This window comes from Delphinus delphis, chromosome 5, assembly GCF_949987515.2.
Source record: "Delphinus delphis chromosome 5, mDelDel1.2, whole genome shotgun sequence".
Lineage (NCBI taxonomy): Eukaryota > Metazoa > Chordata > Mammalia > Artiodactyla > Delphinidae > Delphinus > Delphinus delphis.
In genome coordinates this window covers 46,522,646-46,548,154 of record NC_082687.1, presented here as the reverse complement: position 1 = coordinate 46,548,154, position 25,509 = coordinate 46,522,646, and the positions used below count along the sequence as shown (strand labels likewise).

General features: G+C 38.4%; 1 protein-coding gene and 1 non-coding gene across 2 annotated transcripts in view; both read right to left on the bottom strand.

Annotated features, from left to right (window-relative positions):
- Positions 1 to 25,021, bottom strand: part of CCDC158 (coiled-coil domain containing 158) — a 75,944-nt gene extending 50,923 nt beyond the window's left edge. Inside the window, exons 1-11 of the mRNA XM_060011693.1 lie at positions 24,809 to 25,021; positions 19,550 to 19,659; positions 19,110 to 19,437; positions 18,672 to 18,748; positions 17,118 to 17,228; positions 16,374 to 16,488; positions 9,910 to 10,029; positions 6,956 to 7,153; positions 5,799 to 6,281; positions 2,932 to 3,121; positions 910 to 1,062 (exon numbers count right to left, since the gene is read on the bottom strand). Coding sequence (XP_059867676.1) covers positions 910 to 1,062; positions 2,932 to 3,121; positions 5,799 to 6,281; positions 6,956 to 7,153; positions 9,910 to 10,029; positions 16,374 to 16,488; positions 17,118 to 17,228; positions 18,672 to 18,748; positions 19,110 to 19,437; positions 19,550 to 19,659; positions 24,809 to 25,006 — 2,083 coding nt within the window. The 5' untranslated portion in view covers positions 25,007 to 25,021. The remainder of the gene's footprint in view (positions 1 to 909; positions 1,063 to 2,931; positions 3,122 to 5,798; positions 6,282 to 6,955; positions 7,154 to 9,909; positions 10,030 to 16,373; positions 16,489 to 17,117; positions 17,229 to 18,671; positions 18,749 to 19,109; positions 19,438 to 19,549; positions 19,660 to 24,808) is intronic.
- Positions 120 to 227, bottom strand: LOC132426402 (U6 spliceosomal RNA). Its single transcript, XR_009519695.1, has one exon. It is a non-coding gene; the product is annotated as a U6 spliceosomal RNA (small nuclear RNA).
- Positions 25,022 to 25,509: the final 488 nt, after the last annotated feature.

Here is a 25,509-nt window from a genome sequence, read left to right as displayed (position 1 = left end):
CTGTCTGGTGGAGGGGACGAGGGGACAGACCCCAGATGGGCCTCTGGAGTGATCTCTCCAAGTCCCACCATTTTCTTGGTGTTAACCAGCGAAGAAAGAGCTGAATCTCCAAGAACCGCACAAAATATGGACGCGTCAAGAATTTGCGTGCCATCTTTGTGCAGGGGCCATGGGAATCTCCTTCAGTATCTTTCCAATTTTGGTATATGTGCTGTTGAAGTAAGCACAAACGTAAGCCTTTTAACATGAAAAAATACTGAGAAATAGAAAAAATGTAGCCTTTAGTTAAATATTTATTCTTACAGTCAGCTAATATAGTAGCCATACAAACAATGATATGAATAATATGAAACAGCAACTAACCTTCTCTCTCTGAATTAAAATGGGCAGCAAGGTGAAAAGGGAACAGGTAAGTGGTTGAAGGGACCCCTCATCCTAGCAGTTCAATTCCCAGGGCTCCCTCCCATCTTCACCTCAGAGAAGGAATTGGGAACTGACAATTAGCCACAGGTACACAGTTTATGTAGATAATAAACGTGTGAAAAATAAGGTGTTGAATGAAAATTATTGGTAACCCGTATTTATATCAACACTTCCTTAAAAACAATTAACTGGCATTTATGGACATTGAGGTCTGTTAGAAATTATTGAAATAGCTACAGAAAAAGAAAGATTCAGATACTTAAAGATTAAATTAAGTAAATGGCAATTTCCCTCAAAAAAACCCACAAAAACCTGAGAACTACTGCTATATAACACCCATAAGTGATACCTATTTACCTATTGTTGTATGTCTCTCACAGCATGCTGCCCTGTGAAGAGGTGAAAGGCAACGTATCTAGGTTTGTGTTTTAATAAATCTAGACCAAGGGAATTAAAAACAAAAGGAAAAAAGCTACTAAAGCATACCGTGACCATCAGATCCTTCCATTGACTTTAATGTATTTCTTGTTTGTTCTAGCTCAGACTGTGCAGATTTTAATTGCATTTTCAGCTTATTTGTAGTAGTTTCCATTTCTTCACTCTTGTTTCGAAAATTCCTTTTTAAGACTTCATAGTCCTCTGTACAACGTGATAATCAATAATAGTTGATTAATTTTTTCTACTCCATTGTTATAAAGTATATTGTATTTGTAATTAATGATCATAGAATTTTAGAGCTGAAAGAGATTCCATCTAGTTACATCATTTGTTACAAAAATTAGATGTACATACACATTTCCAGGCATCTGACTCTTTTTAATCTGCTTGGGTGGATCTTCCTCCTTTACCCACTTATTATTTACTGCTTTTTCCCAGCCAGTATAATTGGCTCACACCTATTTCATCTTAAACCTTCTTGGATAATCATATCTACCACAACAGATTTAACCTCCAGCTGGAGGTAGATGAAATGTCCACCACATGGTAAGTAGCCTGAGGCCGCCATGTGTCTTATCTGATTTTTTATCTCCAGTAACTATCAAAATACCCAGCATTCATTGTGCATACATAAGAATACACACACACCCACCCCCCCACACACACATATACACACACACACTTATTCAAGTATCTATTTATTTATATTTATCTATTTATATATGATAGATAGATTTACATATATAGGGAACAAACAGAACCAAGACCTCTCTGCTAAGATCTAACTCTGTCTAACCAGACACTTCCACGTGGACGTCCTGGTGCCCCCAGACCAACGGTATCACACTGACTGCGTCTCACCCTCCTGCCCGCAAGCCAACCCCTCCTGGTTTCCTTCTCTCAGCTGTTGGTATCATTGTTCTCCCAATACTGCAAATTTAAAACCTGAAACACATACACAGTCCCTCCAATCTCCAAAAATATTCTTAATTCTTCCCTCTCCTCTCCTTCTCACTGCCACTGCCTCAGTTCAAGTTATCATCACCTTTCCCTGGGACTACAGCAAAACCCTCCTTAACTGGGTGGCCTCTGTTCCTTTAGGCTTGCCCTTCTCTCTTTACCTGCCGACAATGTCCTTCTAACATGTAAATCTGATGACAACAATCTCTTACTTAATATCTTTTGCTGGCTCCACATTGTCTGCCTCATTTCTTAGTCCTCATTCCTTTGTATTTTTACTTCCATAAATACTTCTGAGGTCACATTATGTTATTTTATGCCTTCATGCTTCTGCCCATAATGTTCTCTCTGCCTGGATTGCCCTTCTACCTCTTTTTCACCTGCCAAATTCCTTTTCCTCCATCAAGCCCAGTACAGATGTTCCCTCCTACAGGAGGCTGATTCTCTATCCTCTGCCACATGTGCAGCCGGCACACGGCCACTGTGCCTCACCCACTGTACTGTAACCTGTTCTATACGGGTCTGGTTCTCAACTAGCCAGGAGCCTCACTGTTGTTTCTAGGGCCTGTCTCAGCATCTGGCATAGTAAGTGTTCAGGAATCGCAGATGTATGCGTGTGTGCCTGTGTGTGTGTGTGTGTGTGTGTGTGTGTGTGCCTGTGTGTGTGTGTGTGTATGAGAAGTAGATAATACCTATACCATACTATTGGTGAACTAGGAGTATTTCCTTTTAAAATTTAAGGCCTTGGATTTTTCTGTTTCAAGAAATTTGCATAAGTCTGTTTACATGTGTTGCTTCGTTATTAAACATCTAATCAAGCTATCTGACTCAAAGGACTCGAGGTTTCCGCTTCCCTCACCCTCCTCTTGGAAACTCAGTGAAGAATTTTATGGACACTGAAGACTGACTAAAGTTAGTGGTTAATAAGTGCAAGCTGTGGGAGGGCTTCAAGGAGAAGCATCAGGATTTCAGGTGTCCACTGGGACAGCATAATTATCCATGTTTGTAATTGGGATGAGGAACCATTCTTTCACATAGTCCCAGGATCCTCATTGAACTTCACTGATAGCACTCCTATTTTTTAGCAGAATTTGAATTGGAGTAACATACCTGTAAGACTGTTTAACTCATTCCTACTAGCTTTCACCTCACTTAATAAACGATCTCTCTCTTGTGTGATGTCCTTCACTGCACGGAGCCGCTCAGAGCCTGCGTTCACCAGCTTCACATTTTCCAGCTCCAGGTCACTCACTCTGGCTTCAAGCTCCCGTATCTTTGCATCTTTTTTATCTTTCAAAATCTAAATATAGGGATAAACACAAAGGACAGAGTAAGAACTAAAAAAATAAAATATAAAGCAGCAATAGTAAGCTGGAAAACAAAAGGAATATTTGACTTCCTTTTAACCTTAGATGTTAATTCTCAGTATCACTGACCGCAACCCTTCATGATTCCTATTCTTTGTACTCATTCATTCAAAAACAGGGATTGAACACCAGCACCTACTTTGTGCCAGGCTCCACGTTATCTGTTGGGGATAGCGTAGCAGGGGAGGTAGGGGAGGCCCTAGGTGAGCACCTCCTTGTTTTACTCCCAAAACACCTCACCTGCGAGGCTTCCCCTGCCCTGGCCGTGTACAGCAGTAATCAAACAGCGTCCCCGCCCTCGTGGGGCTTTACATTCCAGTGAGAGGAGACAGATGAAACAAATATTTAATAGCCAGATAACGAGGACAAAAAATAATTAAAAAGGTGAGAGGGTAGAGAATGAACACATGGAGGGGGCTGCTACGTGAGCTAAGTTGGTACGTGGAAGAGAGCCTGACTGCTACCCTGAGGAAAGCCTGCTAGGCAGGCTGGCTGTTGGCTGTTCCAACAGCCAGGATTTTGAGAGGGTTCCCACCAGTCTAACTAATAAAAGTGGCCCACTCTGCCTAAACTGTTCTGCAAACAAAACGATTTATGCTGAACACCTGTTTTCCTTTCGGAAGACTGTATTCACCTGTCCGGTAAGGAGTACCTAAATGACCAGCCCCCAGTATAAAAACCCTGCAGACTGAGTCTCTAATGACCTTCTCTGGTTGGCAACATTTGACACATGTTGTCACAACTTGTTGCTGGGGGAATTAAGCATATGCTGCGTGACTGCCAGAGAGGACTTTTGGAAGCTTGTGCCTGGTTTCCTCCGTGTGCTTTTACCCTTGGCTGATTTTGTTTTAGATCCTTTCATTGTAATAAATCTTATCCATGAGCACGACTATCTCCTGAGTACTGTTTGAGTCCTCCTAGTAAATGATCACCCTGTGAGTGGTCTTGGGGACCCTGCCACAGTTGGTCAGGAAAGGCTTCTCTGATGAGCAGAAACCTCAAAGAGGTAAAGGAGCAAGCATGTGGCAGGCTGGGGACAGCTCCAGGCATGGGTAATGTGTTCAAGGAACAGCCCCGGTCCAGGAGGATCCCGCATGCCACGGAGTAACTGAGCCCGTGGACCACAGCTGCTGAGCCTGTGTTCTAGAGCCTGTGAGCCACAACTACTGAGCCTGCATGCCACAACTACTGAAGCCCACGTGCCTAGAGCCTGTGCTCCGCAACAAGAGAAGCCACCGAAATGAGAAGCCCACGCACTACTAGGAAGAGCAGCCCCAGCTCACCGCAACTAAAGAAAGCCCGCGCACAGCAACGAGACCCAATGCAGCCAAAAATATAAACAAATAAATAAATTATAAAAAAAAAGAAAATCAATATTAAAAAAAGATTTGTGATTATCAGAGGCAGGGAAAGGATGGGGAGGGGAAATTGGATCAGGTGGTCAAAAGGTACAACGTTCCAGATATAACAGAAATAACTACACTAGTGATGTACCGTACAACATAATGACTATAATTAATACTGCTGTATGGTATATTTGAAAGTTGCTAAGAGAGTAGATCCTAAAAGTTCTCATCATAAGGGAAGAAACATTGTTTTATTTAATTTTTTTTGTATCTATATGAGATGATGGATGTTGACTTACTGTGGTAATCATTGCACAATATATGTAAATCAAGCCATTATGCTGTATACCTTAAACTTATACAGTATTGTGTCAATTATATCTCAGTAAAACTAAAAGAAAAATAATAATTGTACGTGACTTGTCTCCTACTACTTACCGTGGCAGATACAGGTAACATAAAGCTTAGGAAATCAAATTTTTAAAAATTGGTTCAATAGTTTTAAATTTTGATAAATATTTACTGAGCACCTGCTGGGTGCAAGGCACAAAGTCCTGGGGCAGGGGTACAAAGATGAATAAGATGTGTACCCTGCTTGAAGAAGTCTGCAGTCTTATAGGGAAGAGGAGACATTGCTATTTATACACACACACACACAGTGCAATACAGAATGTGATCCAGGCTATAACAGGTACAAATGCAGTATGATAAGGTTCAGAAGAGAGAGAACGGAATGGGGGAAGAGAACTAATATTTTCTAAACATCTTCCACAGGCCAGGAACCAAGCTAAGTAAATCCTTGATACATATTTTCTCGTGGAAGCCTCAAATAACCCAATAGGTTTTGGGGGTTTTGTTTTCTTTGTTTGCTTTTTGGTTTACAGACACAGAAGCCAACGTTCAGCAAACAGTCCAGTGTTTTACAGTTATTGAGTGGTGAGAGATGGGGTTCAAATTTAGGTCTGTTTGAAGAGGGACAGAATACTTCTTCAAACTGTGGGATCAGGAAAGGCTTCGTGAAGAAGCTGGATTTTCTCTTTTCCGTCAGCAGTTCCGAACCATTTTGGGGCCATTCCTTGTGAAATCTGATAAAAGTATGGAAACTTTCTCACAAAAACATATATGCATACTGACACAAATACATTCAAACAATTTCAGAGTGTCCACAATCATCTTACAAAACCCCTTTCCAGTCAATTAGGTCATACTTACTCATGGGAAAAAAGATATTTCAGAAGCTAAACCAACAAAACACTCTACAGACCTTAACTTCCTGTAGCTCCAGTCTCCTATCATTGATCTCTTTCTCCAGCTGGGCTTTCTCTACTTGCATAGCGCCAGCCGTCCGTCCGTGCTGGCCCACCAGCTGCGTCATCTTTTCAATCTGTTGCCGCAGGATCTCGACCACTTTGTCCTTCTCTGCCATCTGCAGCTTGAGGGCCTCGCATTCTGTCTGCACGTTTCTGAGGTGAGCCCCTTCATTCTTCAGATGCTGCAGCTCCTGCAGCTTCAAGTCCACCCGGGAGCGCAGCCTCATGATCTCCGAGTTGGTGGCCTCGATGGCTCTCTCTTTCTCCTGGAACGAAGCTGTCAGGTCCAACACAGTCCTCTCGGAGCTCTCCAGGCTCAAATTCTTGGCTGTCAGCTCTTCTACGACTTTGCGGAGCATCTCTTTGGTGGATTCAAGCTGAGCAGTCAAGGAGGACACTTTTTCGAGACTTTCATTCTTTCCCTGAATTGCTGCCATCTGATTGTTAAAGAAGAATTTCATGAATTTAGGCAGACAGACAGAGGTCTCGAGATATGACAAGTTAGCTCAACAACGTGAAATCATGAATCTGACAGTGTCTCAAATTGTTCTGCTGTCAGAACCTCATAGAGACCATAGACTGACATGTGTTAATTAGACCAAGGTGGAGAGGCCTTAATTGAATAATAATGCTCCTCCTCTAGAGTGGTTTTCTAGCGTTGGGAGGAGCTTGGCAAGTTTCCTCTGAGGATGTCTTCCACACCAAGTTAAGTTAGCATAACACTGGCAATAGTGGAGAGTGTGGTAGGATTGAAGACAAACTGCCCTTTCTATTTCCCTCCAACCTGCCCCTTAATTCCGGGGGAAAAACAAAAACAAAAAAAATCTGTTGGAAACCTTCAACCCTGCTGTTCCTCACATCTCCCTATGGTTTGATGCTTTTCTGAAATAAGCAATTACTAGGTTACCAATTTCTAGGTGGAAATGAAAAGGAAAATTGGATGGGAGTTTCATTACACAACAATGGACAAAAACGAGATAAAGCTTAACATTTTAAATTTAACAAGTCGTCAAAAATATAGACATAAACAACAGGTTTTTATAAGTTGCTCACAGAATCCACAACCCTACTTTGGGGGAGACCAAGGAGGAGCCGCCCAGCCCTGCCTGACCTGCCGTTCCATCTGGTCCTGACACTCGCTCTTCATGGCCTTGAGGAGGGCCTCCAGGCGCTGCACCTCCATGTTCCTGTTGTCCAGCTCCTGCCGCAGGTGGTCGATGGTGATGCTGTTGCCTGTGTCCCGGTCCCACAGACGCTTATTCTGTTCCTTCTCGAGACTCAGCTCCTTCTCTCGTTTATGCAGATCAGCCTACAAGAAACGAAGATAAGCTTTTTCCCTAGTATTAAATAATTAAAGTAAAATTCTTATTTTCCTTCCTTACATCATTTTTGGAGTTGCTATGTGATTTGAGAAGCCTTTGATTTTGGAATCTGATTCCCTTTTAATGGCTTGATAAAGAACAATATTTCCTAGAAAAATAACATTTTGTTTACTTGTAATTTCTAGCATTACACCTCAATGGACTAGACCCCAAATAGTATATAATGAAGAGGAAACTACAAATCATCCTGTTACGTTTTGAATTTTCTAACAAAGGCATTATGCTTCACATCAAGTGTACTCCTGTAATAAAGAAAAGCTTGAAGGGACAGCAATAGTAATTTGGTTGACTGCTTCAGAAATAGCAGAATAGTGTCTGGTATTGGGATTGGACGGGCAATTGGGTTGTGGATAGAATACCTCCCTCTTCAGTTACTCAAGAAACACATAGTGAGTGTTGACTGTTGGCAAAAACGCCATAGTCGGAGAAAGAGAAAAAAAAGACACACAGATATTCAGAGAACTTTTCACCCAGAGAGAGATAAATGGACAAATAACTGGAAGTGGCTTTTCACTGAAGAGACAGAGCTAATGAACAGCAGAGAGAAATGATCAAAAAGGAGATCAAATGCTTCAAGACGGCATCTAAGTTGGACCTTGAGAACAGCTTGGAGATGCAGAGATTAGGAAGAAGGGACTAGAAAGACGCACATGGGGTTTGCTTGGAGCACTGGGTGTATGTGGAGAGAAGAGACTGGAAAGGTAAGCTGGGGCCAGATAATAATTGAAAGGCAGGGAGTCTGACTTTATGGGGAGAGTAATTTCTGAGTGGAAGAGAGACACAATCAGAGCTATAGTTTAGAAAGATGAATACAGGCTGGACGGAAGAGGGAAGAAACTAGATTTAGGAACCGAGTGAGGAGATGCTGCCACGCTGCAGGTATGATGAGGGGCTTGGATGAATAGGTAGTGGCAGCAAGAATGAAAAGGAGGGGATGGTTATGAGGACGGTTCAGACATTTAACCTCCAAGATTTTCAAATTAGATATGAGGACACTGGGATACACGCAATAGGAGGGAGAGAAGTGAGGATCATCCCAAGGTTTAGAGCTTCTCTCCCAGTTGCCAGCTCTCCCTTTACCGCACGCTCTTCAAGCCCCCTGTCGGCCTGTCCTCTACCAGCAGAGGGCGCTGTAGCCTCTGCTTAGAGGTCCTATAATAAATATCACACGAAGGGGTACTAACGTCTCCTTTCCTAAACTTCTCAGCCTGTCGTACCCCTAAACAGAGGGCAGAATCTGGTTCACTACTCTCAGAATCCTCTTTTCTTTCCTTCTAAAAAAATTTTTTTTACCTGAACTTGCATTTAAATTTTCTTTATACATAATTTGTATGTGTTTTGGATGTTGTCTGGCTTTGAAATGAACACTCAACATTATTTCAATTTAGCAGAACACAGTACCTAATTGAAAGACTATGGGTGTTTGACACATGAAAGAATGCTCAACATCATTAATCATTAGAGAAATGCGAATCAAAACTACAATGAGATATCATCTCACACCAGTCAGAATGGCCATCATCAAAAAATCTAGAAACAATAAATGCTGGAGAGGGTGTGGAGAAAAGGGAACACTCTTGCACTGCTGGTGGGAATGTGAATTGGTTCAGCCACTATGGAGAACAGTATGGAGGCTCCTTAAAAAACTACAAATAGAACTACCATATGACCCAGCAATTCCACTACTGGGGATATACCCTGAGAAAACCAAAATTCAAAAAGAGTCATGTACCAAAATGTTCATTGCAGCTCTATTTACAATAGCCCGGAGATGGAAACAACCTAAGAGCCCATCATCGGATGAATGGATAAAGAAGATGTGGCACATATATACAATGGAATATTACTCAGCCATAAAAAGAAACGAAATTGAGCTATTTGTAATGAGGTGGATAGACCTAGAGTCTGTCATACAGAGTGAAGTAAGTCAGAAAGAAAAAGACAAATACCGTATGCTAACACATATATATGGAATTTAAGAAAAAAAATGTCATGAAGAACCTAGGGGTAAAGCAGGAATAAGGACGCAGACCTCCTAGAGAACGGACTTGAGGTTATGGGGAGGGGGAAGGGTGAGCTGTGACAGGGCGAGAGAGAGTCATGGGCATATACACACTAACAAACGTAGTAAGGTAGATAGCTAGTGGGAAGCAGCCGCATGGCACAGGGATATTGGCTTGGTGCTTTGTGACAGCCTGGAGGGGTGGGATAGGGAGGGTGGGAGGGAGGGAGACGCAAGAGGGAAGACATATGGGAACATATGTATATGTATAACTGATTCACTTTGTTATAAAGCAGAAACTAACACACCATTGTAAAGCAATTATACCCCAATAAAGATGTTAAAAAAAAAAAAAGCAAATAGAACTTCTGGAATGAAAAAAATACAATTGTTTAAAAATACTCAATAAACTGTCATAAAACAAAAAAAGAAAGAAAAGAAAGACTATGGGTGTTTGAAGATCGGCTTCACCTAACTTTTAAGCCCTAACAGTTCTGCTTAAAGTATAGAATACTATATTTTATATGTAAAACTTGAGTAGTGTCTAGGATATTGTGCTGTGTATAAATGTACAACTATGTTGTAAAATTTGTAATTTTACAAATGAAACTAGTTTTGTGAACTATTGTGGTAAAAATTTCCCAGAATTAATCTCATTCATATTTCAAATCATCAACTTGCCAAGAGCTTTTGAAGTTTATCGTCCAGATTTCCAGATTCCTCACTGAACTGATCACGTTCCGTCCGTGCTTCCATTAGTTCTGAGTTCGCAAGAACTAACTGCTTCTCCAGCTCTTCTATCTAAAAGGAAAGCACAAATCAGTCTGGCTACGTCAATGAGTAATATAAAATAAATAGAGTCTTTGGAAAACAAATGGGATTATGTTGGGGCAATGGTATTATTTGGGGGGCAAAAATAAAGTTTATTGTGATGTATTTTGCGAAGTTTTCTAAACTTAAGATCTATGTAGAATTTAGCCAGACAAACGGACCAAAATGAAATACTTGGTACTGTTGGGTTAAGCCATGGTCTGTAATGCATCACTCTCATTTTCACACTATTCAAGATTTATCTTCTGTGAGTATGTGTTCTATAATTTGGTATTTAAGGAAGCTTGATGTAGCATAAATAACATTCTGCAGAGCCCACGTAAATTAACTATATTATACTTAGAAGAGCTATTTTGTTTCAGAATATTAGTGTCAGTAATAAAAGGCATTGAATATAAAAGAATAAATGGTAACAACAAGTTTATAGTTACTGTCATTATTATATAATCACCCTAGTTTGCAAGAATAAGTGAAGTTATATTACAATCCTCAATTCCTATGACTATAAAATGGGATAAGAATACCAATTTTAAAGGATTGTTATAGGTGTAGTTTTCTCTTACAGACGGGCAGCTGTTTCATCTGTGTGACTGCATTTCTATGACATATGCCAGAAGGGCCATAGCTGCTAACAGCATCCCTACAGCTCTTAACCTGGAGGTGCAGTGCAGGCTAAAAGGTTAAGGTCTCAGACAATGTAGATTCTGGGTTTAGATTCCGGCACAGCTGTACAAACTCATAACTTAGACACAGATATTAAAATAATGAAAAACTACTGATACTTAGTGATATGTAGTAATCCCTGATCTTTAATGTGATGCCTACAATAATATTTCGTCATCCACTTTTCAGTAATAACAAATCTTTCATGTCTGCACAAATGTTACACATCCCTTCTTACTGCTAAGGCATCTATTGAACAGGCTTCCAAATCTACTGTCAAGGATAAAACTTATTGATTGGTTTGGACGCAACTGTGATTAAACCTTCTTAAAGAACATATGAGCAAGACTAACTTTTTCTTAATGACTATTTTAAACTGGACTAAGTTCATTTAAGATCTTCATTTATTAATTCAGCACACACTTATTAAGCACATTATATATAAACACATATATGCAACTATCTCTTTGATAAATGGTAAGTATGAATACTTAGAAGTTATCTGTGTGTGTGTGTATATATATATATATATATATATATATATATATATCTTTATACATACATACATACATGACTTAAGAAAATACTAATACAGGACTATCAAACAGGTTCAAATTCAACAGAGTAGTATTACAGCCTATAGGGACTGGAATATAAATTTTAATATATACATTGGATATATTTTAAAACTGACTCTGTATTTGACTGCATGTTATATATAAAAAAAGTATTTCACAGGAATTAGATAAAATAAAACATGAGGTGACCGAATGAAATGTGCTCAGAGATTCTCATAATCCTATAAAGAAGTACTTTCACTCTTGTGCTCCTTTGGGGACATACACAGAAAAAAGCCCTACAACAATTCACCCTCTGTGGCACAAGTAGCTTCCCAAGATAAATGAATGAATAATGTCAGTTGATATAACCTCTTCAGCTCTTTTATTATTGGGAAAGACTAACTCAGCACACTTAGTAAAGACAGTAGGAGTAGTTAGGAAAAAACCCATACACTTTCACTTTGGGTAGACAAATGTGATCAGACAGGAAATGTGATCTTACTAAGAGTCAAACACCTTGGGTTCTGAACCAGCTTCTGTCACATAAGCTCTCTGAGCCTATAATTTGAGTCTAAATTATACATTTTTCACCAATAATTTGAAAAGAGTATTCTAGATGATCTTTTAAATTCCTTTCAATTCTGCTACTAATACTTTTTAACACAAGAAGAACAGTATTAATGAAGCTGAAATTCTATCTTTTCCACCTGTCTTTGGAAACAAAATATGGTCAAAGGAACCATATTCTGAGCTATAAATTTAACAAGAACACTTTCCACTTGAAAAGCTACTCGTATGACTAAAACAAACATCTTCTACTCCTAGTCTGGTGTTTCTGTCTTTGAGCAAAGTATTTGTATATGCGCTTTAAAACCTTCAATTAAGACTTGCTATTTTATGTCTGTTTTCACTTTTTAAGAAACCCTGGGTAACCATCTGATGTTAAAATCTATAAGGCCAAAATTTTAAAAAGAAAAGAAAAAGAGTCAACTCGTAACTTTCTAAGTATCAGAAGTTCCTCCAGACCCCTGCAGGAACACTTGTTTCGTAGTTGTCAGTACTGACTCAACTGCTATAGCTCTGCTTTTACCTTTCACTTTTTAGAGTAAAAATATTTATATTAATTAATCATTCAAAAAGATAAATGGAGAGTGAAAGGGAAAACCATTGAAGTAGCAGCTGAGCTGATACAAACCGCTGTTAAAAACACTATAAAGAAAAGCCTTTTAAAATGTCCAGAATAAATACTGACATCTGAGATATAGTAAAGGTTTTTTCTTTTTCTTTGTAAATAGCAGCACTGGTTTTCCCTTTCACCATCTATGAATCTACTTTTTGTTTTGGATCACTGGACAAATCGGTACTGGGATCTCATTCTAAATCTTACAGTGATTTTAGGTATCACCAATCATGCCAAATTGTATCTTTTGTTTTCTGTGCTCAAAAAGACACAGTTATGGGGTAATAAGGGATGCTGCAGGTGAGCATGGAGGTGCATTGGCAGAACTATGCAAAGAGGTTTGCACAGAATCTTCCCGCACAGTAGATAGCTCCAGCCAGTGCTACTAAATCTTTACTTTTTGAGTATGAAATTCAGCCCCAAATGCTTTCAAAGTAGGAAAAATAAACTTAGAATCAAGATCATGAGATATTTGTGTTGTCAAAAAGCGAAAGCTAAGAGTAAAGCCAAATCTATAGAGCCAATAGTGACAGCTTCTACTGGTCCCATGTCGTAAAGGGGAATTCTGGAGGTTCTCCTAAAATGGAAAGAGAAGAATAGAAAACACATTACAGCAAAACACTTTTGTATGTCTGAAGGCTACGTCTAAAATGTTCTTTGAAACACAATTTCTATTTTCATCAATATGATCTGAAGAGAAACACTGCCCTCCTAAACAAGTTTTCTCTAAACTTATGCATTTTAGTTGGGAAAGTTTTGTTCAGACCTGTCATCAGTTTTTTAAAAATAATAAATACTTTTTTTCTGAAGGAATCTGACCTCAGGAGAAAATAGTAATACTGCCTGCCTCTCATAAAATATGTTGATGTATAATATCAACATACCCTTATAAGTCTCTTTTCTCACAAACCTCACTTTTAATCATAGCTTTTAAGTATTTTTTCCTTATTGTTATTTGGACAGGATATACGAAAATGTGCACTGAAGCAGTGGAAAATAAAATATATTTTAAAGTTTTAATAGGCTTTAGCAATGTAAAGTCAAGGTACATGAAAAATAAAAGAAATTAACAAAAGAATCTGTCTTTAAAAATTCTATATTCGATTTATTACAACAAAAACATTTCATAACAATAGAATTTTTCATGAACCCAAACTGAAATACTTTTGTTAACTTGCTTGATCTTCTTTGCTCAGTTATGCCATGTATTATTATTATTATTTTTGTGTGTGTGTGGTACGCTGGCCTCTCACTGTTGTGGCCTCTCCCGTTGCGGAGCACAGGCTCTGGACGCGCAGGCTCAGCGGCCATGGCTCACGGGCCCAGCCGCTCCGCGGCATGTGGGATCCTCCCGGACCGGGGCACGAACCCGTGTCCCCTGCATCGGCAGGCGGACTCTCAACCACTGCGCCACCAGGGAAGCCCTACCATGTATTATTAATGCCTTTCAGGTCGGAGTATATTCAAATCTATATTTACATGGCAGGGTAATCATCTCTCAGTGTTCCCTCACTAAAGGGAGTTACTGTTAAGAGATCCTTGTTAGCCATCATCTAGGTGCCAACTCAGTTAGGTTCAATATGCTTTATTAGAAGTCTCAACGATCTGGATTAAAATTAATTAAACTAATATGCCCCCCTTATTTCCAATAATGTTGACTGTTTAAGACTGTCGAAATTCTTGGTGATCCATTGTTTACATTAGAGCAAAGTAAGACAATGATTTTAGTATTATGTTTGTATCGATATGACCTCAAAACACTCATATAAAAGGTTTGCAGTCATTCATCTGGATGCTTATGCTTCTAGAATGCTAAAGAGATAGACGTTTATAAAACCAAAAACTATTTTTGTATTGTTTACATGTCAGTATTTGTTAAAATTTCGTACCATGCCCAAACTTAGAGTTGATCAGCATGATGCTATATATCAGACCATGTGCAGATTAGCAATGGGTGATAGCTTATGAAGGGGTCATCTTTCCAAGCAACATTACAAATGGAAAGCTGTATCAATTTCAAATTATGTAAGACAAACAGGTGAGTTGAGTTTTATTTAGTACTTCGTGGCTTTTCAAAGGGTTTGTCAATAAACAATGAATAGTCTTTTCAAAATGGTTTGAGTATGATGAATATCGGTTATTGTACCGTACTATAGTACAGCAGCTCTCCTATTTCCTTTCTCACTGTTGGATCGTCAGTGCTCAGCTCGGCCAAGGTGCCTACCTCCACTCAACCTGAGTAGTAAAGTAAAGCATCTTTCTACCCCATGCTGTATTGAAATCATTACCATCCTATAGGGTGAGATCAAGGCCTTTTGTGTAGGCTTGATCTGCCCAGAATGGGTTCGATCGATATTCCTGCTATCAATCTTCAGGGGAAAAGTTCACCCTGAGGAAAGAAACTAGAACACAAAAAGCAGGCCTCAGAGAAGCAGTAAAGAGCAAATATTTCTCTCTGGGCTTTTGTTTCTTGGGTTTAGCCTTTAAGAAGTCTAAGGTTCCTCAAGGCTGCTTCCAGGTGGCTGTTGTTGAAATGACCTTGATACAAGAATCTAGGCCACGAGCTAAGGAAGAGGTCTTGGAGAGCAGTGTTATTCACACTGCAACCCAGCAGTGAAAAACGAAGTCAACTTAGTGAGCATCAAATCAGTATCTGAAGAAAACAGAAAAGAGCCAGCGTCTTAAGTAATAGGGGTAAGTATTGTTTTGTGAAGTGTGCTTCAGTTGTACGTGTGTACTAGATTATATGGTAAACTATATTTCTTGCTGTGGGTAGTGATCAAAAATGTTTGAAAGTCCCTGTAGAGGATCCAAATCTCATAACTGAGATTATATAGTTTCATGCTACTCTTTATTGTTTAGACTTTTATAGTAAATTCATGTCTAAATTTTCCATTCTTCTTTCAGCCGTGCCACAACGAATTAAAGTTGAGGTCTTTAAAGTTGAGAACCGAGGAGAAACAGCCCCCTCCTGTGGCCAGCAAATGGGTGACAGTGGTAATTACAGGAGGGGTTGCTCAAAGGCAGGAAAATATCTGGAAGAGTTAGTGCTGCAATATTCAATTGCTTCTTCCCATAAGGAGCTTTTTTCTTGTACTGTTACCCTGTAGAACTGGATTATTTTATAAAGAAAATCTGGCAGCTTCCTTATACTCTATTTCTTCCCAATCAACTAAGGAGTAGGAAATTAACTACAAGTGGTTAGAACTGTAGGTTCTCTTGTAGGCAGGATGATTATACGTAGAATTTATCTTCCAGACTAGGACATTTTGGAGATGAAAGGTGGCATTCACAAAACAGGACACTACTTTGTGTCCTTGAAATTAACAAAAACCTAAGCTCCAGAAAAATGGTTGATAATGATAACGAACAGCTTGTCTTTAGCTATAGACAGGGAGAGAACAGAATATTGTAGTAAATATTAATATCTAGTTTTAATAGGAACTGTGTGATGAGAAATGAAGATTTAGCTTCCTAATTATTTTTTATTCGGCCTAATCTTGAAGGGAACTCAGTTTGCTAGCCGCACAATGATTAATAAGGAGGAGCTGAAGTAAGAGAGGAGGTTAGGCCCCAAAACGTTCAGTGGTCGGGGAGACCAGCTGGTACCAAAGTACCTGCGAAAGCTAAGCCTTGTAAAAGTAACTAAAATGGCCTTATTATTCACTTTTTAGAAACTTACTTGAAGGATGCAAAAAACTTTTCTAAGAATCAATTAATTTGAGCAAACAACTTAAAAACTGTTTTTCTATAGTAATTTAACATGTAGCTATTTAGCACCCATCTTATAAACTGCTTTTAATTTTAAATGATTGCTTTGATTCCTCATTTTCAAATAAACCATTAAAAACTACATAACTGATTCTGTGTATAATAGTCGCTGGAAGCAGAGCAGCAAAATCTAAACTCACTTTGTCTTCATATATCCTTTTGGCTTCCCTTAATTCAGAACGTAGCTGAGAAACAGTAGATTCCAGGTCACTGAGTTGACGCATATACATTGAATTTTGGTTTCTTGCTTGTTCTCTAAAAAGGGTTTAAAAGGGGAATAACAGCAAATAGCAGACTAAGAATAAGTGTGATACCTAAGGGTTCTCTAGCTTTTAGATACTTCCACTAATTATTTAATATGGCATTATTAGGCCAATAGTCTTTTATTTTCCAAAACTGCTTATTAAAAGATTAAGTTCAAAAATGTTAACTGTTAAAGGTAGGTGATGTATACATAGGAGTTCATTATACAATTTTCTCTATACCTTTGTGTACGACTGAAAATGTCCATATAAAAAGTTTCAACACAGGCGCTCAAACTATAAAGTTATTTATATGTATATATATATAATTTATGTATATTTATACATACACACACACATATATAGTGTGTGTTTGTTTCATCCTATCAGTTGAAATGTAGACAATATCTAAAACATCCCGTCCCAAGAGGCCCAAATACTTGCCCTAATACTTCTGATATGGTTATAAAGTATTATCTACATGTTAAGTAATCTTTTCTGTTTCTTTGAATGTTAGAAAAGTTTTACTTTCCTGTAGAATCAATTATTAAGTAATTTTTTAAAAGATCTTAGAACAAAAAATTGATAAAAATAAAAAGAAGATAAATGACTATCAATTTCAAACCACCAGGACACACATACTGAATGATTTCCAGTTGACTTTGGATACTACTGGCTTGGCTCCGAGCACTGCTAGCTTTCTCAGTAAGTCCTGCTTTTTCAATTTCATATTCACTGATTAACTGCTCAATCCTATAAAAAGAATGTGGTGATTGTTATTTGATACAGATGTTGCCTGACAATGAATTATTCTAAATATTAATGATTGTCAACACTCTCAAATTTAGTATTTTGTTTTAGCTTTGAATATGTTATTCTTTTTGTAACAAGTATGTAAATTAGATCCAGAATCCTTTATCCAAGTCCTTTGGGGGCAGTTAGGTTTTAGGATTCAGATTTTTTTTTTTAAATTTTACAGTGGTGATAAATAACAGTACTAAATATCATGTGACACCCCCAGAGAGATCTAGGGAAGTGTCCTAGAAGCCAGACATTACTAACACAACAGTAGGTTTTTAAATATTCACGGTAACTCATAAAGACTATAAAAAGCTTTACATTAGCTCAGGCTTTCCCAACAAATGAGTGACAAAGACTCTAACCTTGACCAAGCTTTAGTCAGACTCCTCTCGGCAGTCTGTGCCTCCAGCCCACTTAGTAAGAAGCCCAGGCTTGGTATGAAGCTCGCTAAGTCCGTTTAGTAAGAAGCCTCTCACCTCGACGCCTCCTCCTAGCAATTTTCTATCCACTGAACCCCTCACCCTGCTTCTTGGCTATGAATCTCCGTTTGCCCTTGTATTGGGAGTTGAGCCTCATCACTCTCTAACGCAAACTCCTGTTGCAACAGTCTTCAATAAGGTCTTCCCTACTTTTTAAACACGTGTCAGAATAATTTTTTCTTTAACGTGAGTTTGCCACAAATCTATGAAAAAAGGATTCTGTGCTTTAGAGCTTTATAGATTTTGGAATTGCTGATGAGAGATTATAGACTTGTGGTATAGTTTCACTACGATCTTCTATACCAGTGTTCCCCAACCTTTTTGGCACCAGGGACTGGTTTCATGGAAGATAAGTTTTCCATGGACTGGGGCTGCGGGGGAGGAATGGTTTGGGGATGATTCAGGTGCATTACATTTATTATGCACTTTATTTCTATTATTACTACATTGTAATATATAATGAAATAATTATACAACTCACCATAATACAGAATCAGTGGGATCCCTGAGCTTGTTTTCCAATTGATTTATTATGGTCCCTGTGCAGTCAAACCTCTCTGCTAATGATAATCTGTATTTGCAGCCGCTCCCCAGCGCTAGCATCACCGCCTCGGCTCCACCTCAGATCATCAGGCATTAGATTCTCACAAGGAGCACGCAACCTAGATCTCTCGCATGCGAGGTTCACAGTAGGGTTTGCGCTCCTATGAGAATCTGATGCCACGGCAGATCTGACAGGAGGCGGGGCTCAGGCGGTAATGCGAGCCATGGGGAGCGGCTGTAAATACAGATGAAGCTTCACTCGCTCACAACCACTCACCTCCTGCTGTGCAGCCCAGTTCCTAACAGGCCACAGACCACTATCAGTCCGTGGCCCAGGGGTTGGAGACCCCTGTTCTATACCTCAGAAACCTACCTATTTTGATGTTGTTGAAGTAGTAGCTCTATTTTGTTCTGTGATTCAGATTTCAGTGTTTCAAGCTGATCCTCTACCTGGTTATAATAAAGAGATACTGATTTAGGAATTGGTAAATCTAAAGCTTGGAAAATTTAGAGATTTTCCAACAAAAGGAATGCCTTAGAAAGATGCAAACAGAAGCAATGCTAAAATCAGATACATTCTATCGCTGTATTTTATTAGACCTTTTACATTGGCTACACTCTCACGTAACTACACAGATAAGTCGAGTTAGTTCCCATTATTCACAAAGATCATTGTGGAAGTAACTTCTGCTATTTTAGAGAACAAAAATGAGACCTTGGCTTACTTTGAAGAGTTTCAAAAATTGTATGCCTAATACTATTGTCTTAATGAGTTTTAATACAATATGGATGTAGTGTTCTCACCACTTACTGGAAATATCCTCCCTTTAAGATAAGAAATCTCTGTGTCTAATTCTCTTAGGATTTTACTAATAGCTGAGCCCATGCTGCGGAAGTGGATGGTAGACATGCTGTCATGGTCATATATTTTCTTGCCTGAGGCTTCTTCAAAGTCAACTAGGACTGATCGAATTTCTTGAAGCACTCGCTCATGACCAAGCATCGTCTTTCTTAGCTGCTCTATCTGTGTGTTGCTGTCTTTCAGCATATCATCCTTAAGGCATTTGGCAGCTTCAAGTTCATGAATGGTATTTTGAAGCTGATTTCTTAAATCCTCCTGGGACTGACTCTCTCTTCGTCTAGGAAATAAATGAAAGAGAAGAAATAATACTGATAAAACTCAGATTCACACAAGTGATTTTACACTACAAAGAGTAAAACTTTAAGATAATATCAGGTAAGAATCCCAACCTGATGTCAGCCATGGCATCTCTCTCCATCTGCATCTCTTTAAGTTTTGTTTGCAAACCAATGACTGACTGTCTTAGGTAAAATGTTTGTTTCTCATGCAATTCATTGCTCTGAAAAAAAAAAAAAAGTCCTGCAAATTAGTTTTCATTAGAGGAACGTATTTCCTTATAGCTAATAATTTCCAAAAATCTATATATCAATGATTTATTTTTATGTGTACTTCCTTCCCCCTTCACCATTGTTGGGGGCCTAATTAATCATTTCTCACCTAGGTTTTTTGAATACTTTAGTCTCACTGTCTCAACCTTGCCCTCTTTCAATCCATTCACGTTACAACCAAAACACCGTTCCTAGAACAAATCTGACTCTGGTTCAAGACAGAGATAGAAATAAACTCTATTCCCGAGGACATGAGAATTGGTGGAAATTGTGTATATAGAAAAGTCAACCTCTGCCTCCAACTGACTTAAAAAACTTGGCAGCAGACAACTACCATTCAAAAATCAAGGTGTTCTACTACAAAGAAATTCACAAAGATCTCAAAATCAGGCACTGAGCGATCTCCCAGCACAATGGTTGATGCCCCACCTAATTATCCCAAAGTAAAGCCATCAAGTTCTGCCCTCAGGGAGACTGCCATCAGTTGTTTTACTGTTCATTCTTGAGTATGAACAAAAAGCCAAAAACCACTGAACACTTGAAGGAAGATTACAAAATAAAAAAGAGACCAAGATTAAACAAATGAGCAAATACTCAGGAAAAAAGATCCAAAGAAACAAAAAGAGATAATGCAACAGTGGAAGAACACTTCCAAAAACTTGTATTGCAGAGAAGTTTGAGAGACATTTTTGCTGTAAAGTAAGAACAGGACACTGTGTCAGAGAAGTGATCAGAGGAGAAGAGAGAGTTCTTGGAAATTAAAAATATGGTTGCAAACTAAAAAGTTGCAATAGAAATGATGGAAGTCAAGAAATGCATCCCAAAAGTAAAAAAGTAGACAAAAATTTTGAAAGAAAAGGTAAGAGATTTAGAGGTTCAACCTAGGAGCTAATATCTGACTAACAGGAGCTTCAGAAAGAGAGAATTGAGAAAACAGAAAAAAACTATCAAAGAAAAAAGAAACCAAAAAAACCTGAATTCCTCAAAGCTGAAGGGCACAAATCTGCAGGCCAAAAGGGTCCACTGAGTCCCTTTTGGTACTAGCACAGGGAAGGAAAAAACAAAAATCCACACTTAAGAACATCATAGTGGAATTTCAGAGATAAAGACCCTAAAGTTTCCAAAGGTGGACCCCAATTAAGTGAAAACATATCATCTGCAAAGGAACAAGAATCAGATAGACATCTTCTCAGTCTGTGCAAGGGCACACAATATTTTCAAAGGACGGAGAGAAAATAACTCTCAGCTTTATCCAGCTTAAGTCATTATCAGAATGAAAAAATTCATATAATGTATGTCCCATATACTTCTTAAAAGTTTCTAAAGATGTGTTTTGACTAAATGAAGAAATAAATCAAGAAAGAGGAAAAGAGAAAACAGTGAATCCTGGAAATCATGAATTCAACCAGGAAAGCAGTGATAGGAATCCCAAGAAAATATCTATACAGCAGACCTAAGAAGAAACTCATCGAGACTAGACAGAAGAACTCCTAAAGGGTCCTGGGTTAAAGGAGGTTTGATAGAAAACCTATATAATAATTTTTTAATGAGGATATGATAAAGGTAAATATCAACAGTATAAGGAAAAAGCAAGGCAATTAGGAACCACAGGAAAAACAAACATTACACAGGAAAGGAAATATAATAGGTTACTACCTAATTCTGCAGTTGACAATGTTTATATAGTCAATATAAGGTAAGATCCTTTACCTTCTTTTCTAATAGTCCAGGTGAACGGCTAGAGTAGTCTGAACTTTGGATGGTAACAGTGGAAATGAAAACATTTCCATATTTGAGAAATATATGTGGTACACTGGATGGACTTGGTAGTAAAGTGGATGTCAGGGAAAATGAAGAGGTATCAGGAATGAATCAGGTTTTTGCCCTGTGCAACAATATAAATGTGGCACCATATACAGCTAGAAGAAAGGTTTGGGGGAAAGATCAGGTATGCAACTGGAAATGTTGAGTTTATGGAGCCTGAGAAACATTTCAAGTAGAAATGTCCAGTAGGAACACAGGTACACTAACTGGTGTGGAGACCAGTTAAGAGGTCTGACCAGAAATGTAAACCGAACATTCACTTATATATAAATGGCAACAGAAGCTATGGGAATCACTATTACTGTCTATGGAGGGTTTTGCTGGAATAAGAAACTGAAAAAGAATGAGCTGGAGGAAAATCAGGAGAGTGTGTTTCCATGAGACCTAAGAGAAAAGAGCACTTCAAGAGGAAGAGAATTGTCATGTGTGTCAAATGTTGTTGGAAAGTCAAGTAAGACAAGGAATGTAAAGGATTGATTAGATTTAGCATCACCGCTTACCCCTACTGTAGCATACATGTCCTGTTACTACCATTTTCTATTTTAAATATCTCAGCTATAAGACTGTAAATGTGTACATAAAAAGGACCACACCTTTTCCATTTTTATATATCCAGTACCTAGCATAATATCTGTTACATAGGAGGTTTGCGATAAATATTGTAAGTACCCAAATAGCCCTGTTATTTATTTACTGATTTAACTAATTTATTGGGAGCCAGTCAAGTGTCACATACTCCGCCAGAGGATAGACTTGGAAAATTAACTGACATTGCTTCTTTTCCTCATTGGTACCTCTGTGCTTCATCTATCTATCTATCATCAATCCATCTCTTTAGTGCACTTATCATAAAGTATTGTCATTATTTGTTTATATGCCAGGCCCCCTTCAAGACTATGAACTCCTTATGAGTCCTATCTTATTCATCTTTGCATCCCCTCTACATAATACAATGGTATCTCATTTTCAGCACTTAATAAATTTATAGTTATTTTTTTAAGTGCTCACACATTCTGATGAAGTAGAACAATCCGTTAATGAATATAATAAAACGTTCTAAATACTACAATAGACGTGTGTATGAAGAGCAACAAGTGTACAGAGGAGAACACACCTACTTGTGTCTAGAGGAAAGGCTTCAGAGAAGGAAATGCTTGAGCTGAGTCTTGATGGATAATAAGAATTTAACAGGTAGACAGGCAGAGAAGAGGAAATGACTTGGGCAAAGGCATGAAGGTCTAGAACAGAATGGCACATCCAGGGAAGAGTGATATCGCTAGAATGGAGGGTACATATAGGGAACAGGTAGCCGAAGAGGCTAAAATGTACAGCGAAAAATATTCGATCACAAAGGCCTTTGTATAAGTTTGACTTCTAGGCTATAGACTATCAGGATCCAACCTGCAGCTGTAAAGCTGACTAAAGCCAGCTTCATTCTACACAAGCTCCACTTGAAATTTTTATCGAATAACTTCTATACACTACTTAGCTATCGTGTATACACATGCATCTAAAAACCGACCCCCTACCAACTGCTTTGTAAAGAAAAACCAGGTATCATGAAAGCAGGATAGCAGGCCTGAACCGATTACTAATTATAATTATAGATGAATGTCATTAATTGTAACATTTTGAGCTATTCAAGTTTCACTGAGATTACACCAAGAGCACAGCAAAAGAAACAATTAACAAAATGAAAACGACAACCTATGGATTGGGAAAAAATGGTATTTGCACATCCTATATCTGATAAGGGGTTAACATCCAAAATATATAAAGAACTCATATAACTCAATAGCAAAAATCCAAATAATCTAATTAAAAACGGGCAAAGGATCCAAATAGACATTTTTCCAAAGAAATACGAATGACCAACAGGCACATGAAAAGATGCTCAATACCACTAATCACTAGGAAAATGCAAATCAAAACCACAATGAGATATCACCTCACACCTGTTGGAATGGCTAACATCAAAAAGGCAAGAGAGAACAAATGCTGGCGAGAAGGGAACCTTCGTGTACTACTGATGGGATTATAAAAAACTGGTGCAGCCACTACGGAAAACAGTATGGAGGATCCTCAAAAAGTCAAGAAGAGAACTAACATATGATCCAGCAATTCCACTTCTGGAAATTTACCCAAAGGAAATGAAAACACTATGTCGAAGCGATACCTGCACCCCATGTTCATAGCAGCATGCTTTATAATAGCCAAGACATGGAAACAACCTAAGTGTCTCCTGACAGACGAATGGATAAAGAAGTTGAGGTATGTATGTATACACACACACACAATGGAATATTATTCAGCCACAAAAAGGAGGAAATCCTGCCATTTACGACAACATGGATGGACACCGAGGGCATTATGCTAAGTGAAATACATCAGACAGAGAAACACAAGTATCATATGATCTCACTTACATGTGGAATCTAAAAAACAAAAAACCAAAAAAACTTACACAGAAAGAGATCAGATTTGTGGTTACCAAACAGGGATGTGGGGAGAGGGGGAATTGGATGAAGGTGATCAAAAGGTACAACATAAGTACCGGGGATGTAACGTACAACATGATGACTACAATTAACACTGTTGTATGGTATATATGAAAGTTGTTAAGAGAGTAATCCTAAGAGTTCTTATGACTAGGAAAAAAATTTTTTTCTTTTTTTTTTTTTTATCTATATGAGATGATAAATGTTAAGTACATTTATTGTGGTCATCATTTCATGATATATATAAGTCAATTCATTATGTTGTACACCTTAAACTTATGCAGTGCTCTATGTTGATTATAGCTCAATAAAACTGGAAAAAAATTACACCATTAAGACAAGGCATTATGACTTATTATTAACAAAAGACAAATGGGTGTGTAGACTTTCCATCAGTCCAATTTTTAATAGTGAAATAGAAGGCATAGGCCAAATTAACAAGTTTAACCAATGAATCCATTATTATTATTTTTTTTAATTTTGTTTATTTATTTTTGGTGATTTTGTGCTGGGTCTTAGCTGCGGCCGGTGAGCTCCTTAGCTGTGGCATGCAAACTCTTAGTTGTGCTATGCATTTGGGATCTAGTTCCCTGACCAGGGATCGAACCCATGTCCCCTACATTGGGGGGTGAATTCTTAACTACTGCACCACCAGGGAAGTCCCATGAATCCATTATTAAGTTTTTTTTCCAGAAAGCTTGGGTTCTATTCCAAAGCTCTGTGCCTCACTGTCTCCCCAAAATGGTATCAGATACTGGAGGAAAAGAATGTAACTCACTTCATTTAGTCTTCTCTGCAAATCTTTGACTTGATGTGAATATTCTTCCAAAACACGTTCAATGTGTTCCTTTCCAGGGTAAGGAATGACTTTTCTGTGAGAATCAAGTTCCACTTCATATTTAGGGAAAAAAGGGATTTGCGTCAAAGTCCCAGTTGAAGATGTGTTTTCAATTATTGTTCCACGAATAGATGACATAAAAAATGAACCTGAAGAACCTAAATATTAAATAATTAATTAACCAATTAATTAACTTAATAATAAAATAATTTTGTGGCACACATTATCCCAGGTAGATTCCCTTATTGAACCCTGAAGGAGCCCAAGGTCTCATGGGGAGAACAGAAAAGTGAGAGTGTCTCTGAGAGAGAAGAGCACAAGGTAAAAAGGAGGAACAGGTTAGGGAGGAGGGGGTAGTTTTACTTGACAGTGATCAAGTGATACTTGAATTAGTCTTGAAGCATCTATGAGTAAGAAGTAAGTAGTCTGGAAGACAGGAGAAGAGGAAGAGCATTCCAGGCAGTGGGAACACCATCATTATGGGAACACCATCATTATTGGGAACACCATCCCAGGCAGTGGGAACACCATCATTATTGGCGAGGGGTCTTGAAGCAGCGTGGCATACTGTGGGTGAAAGGAAGTAGTGGCCAGATATGAGAATGAAAATGTAGGACATATCACGAAGGGCCTTGTGGTCA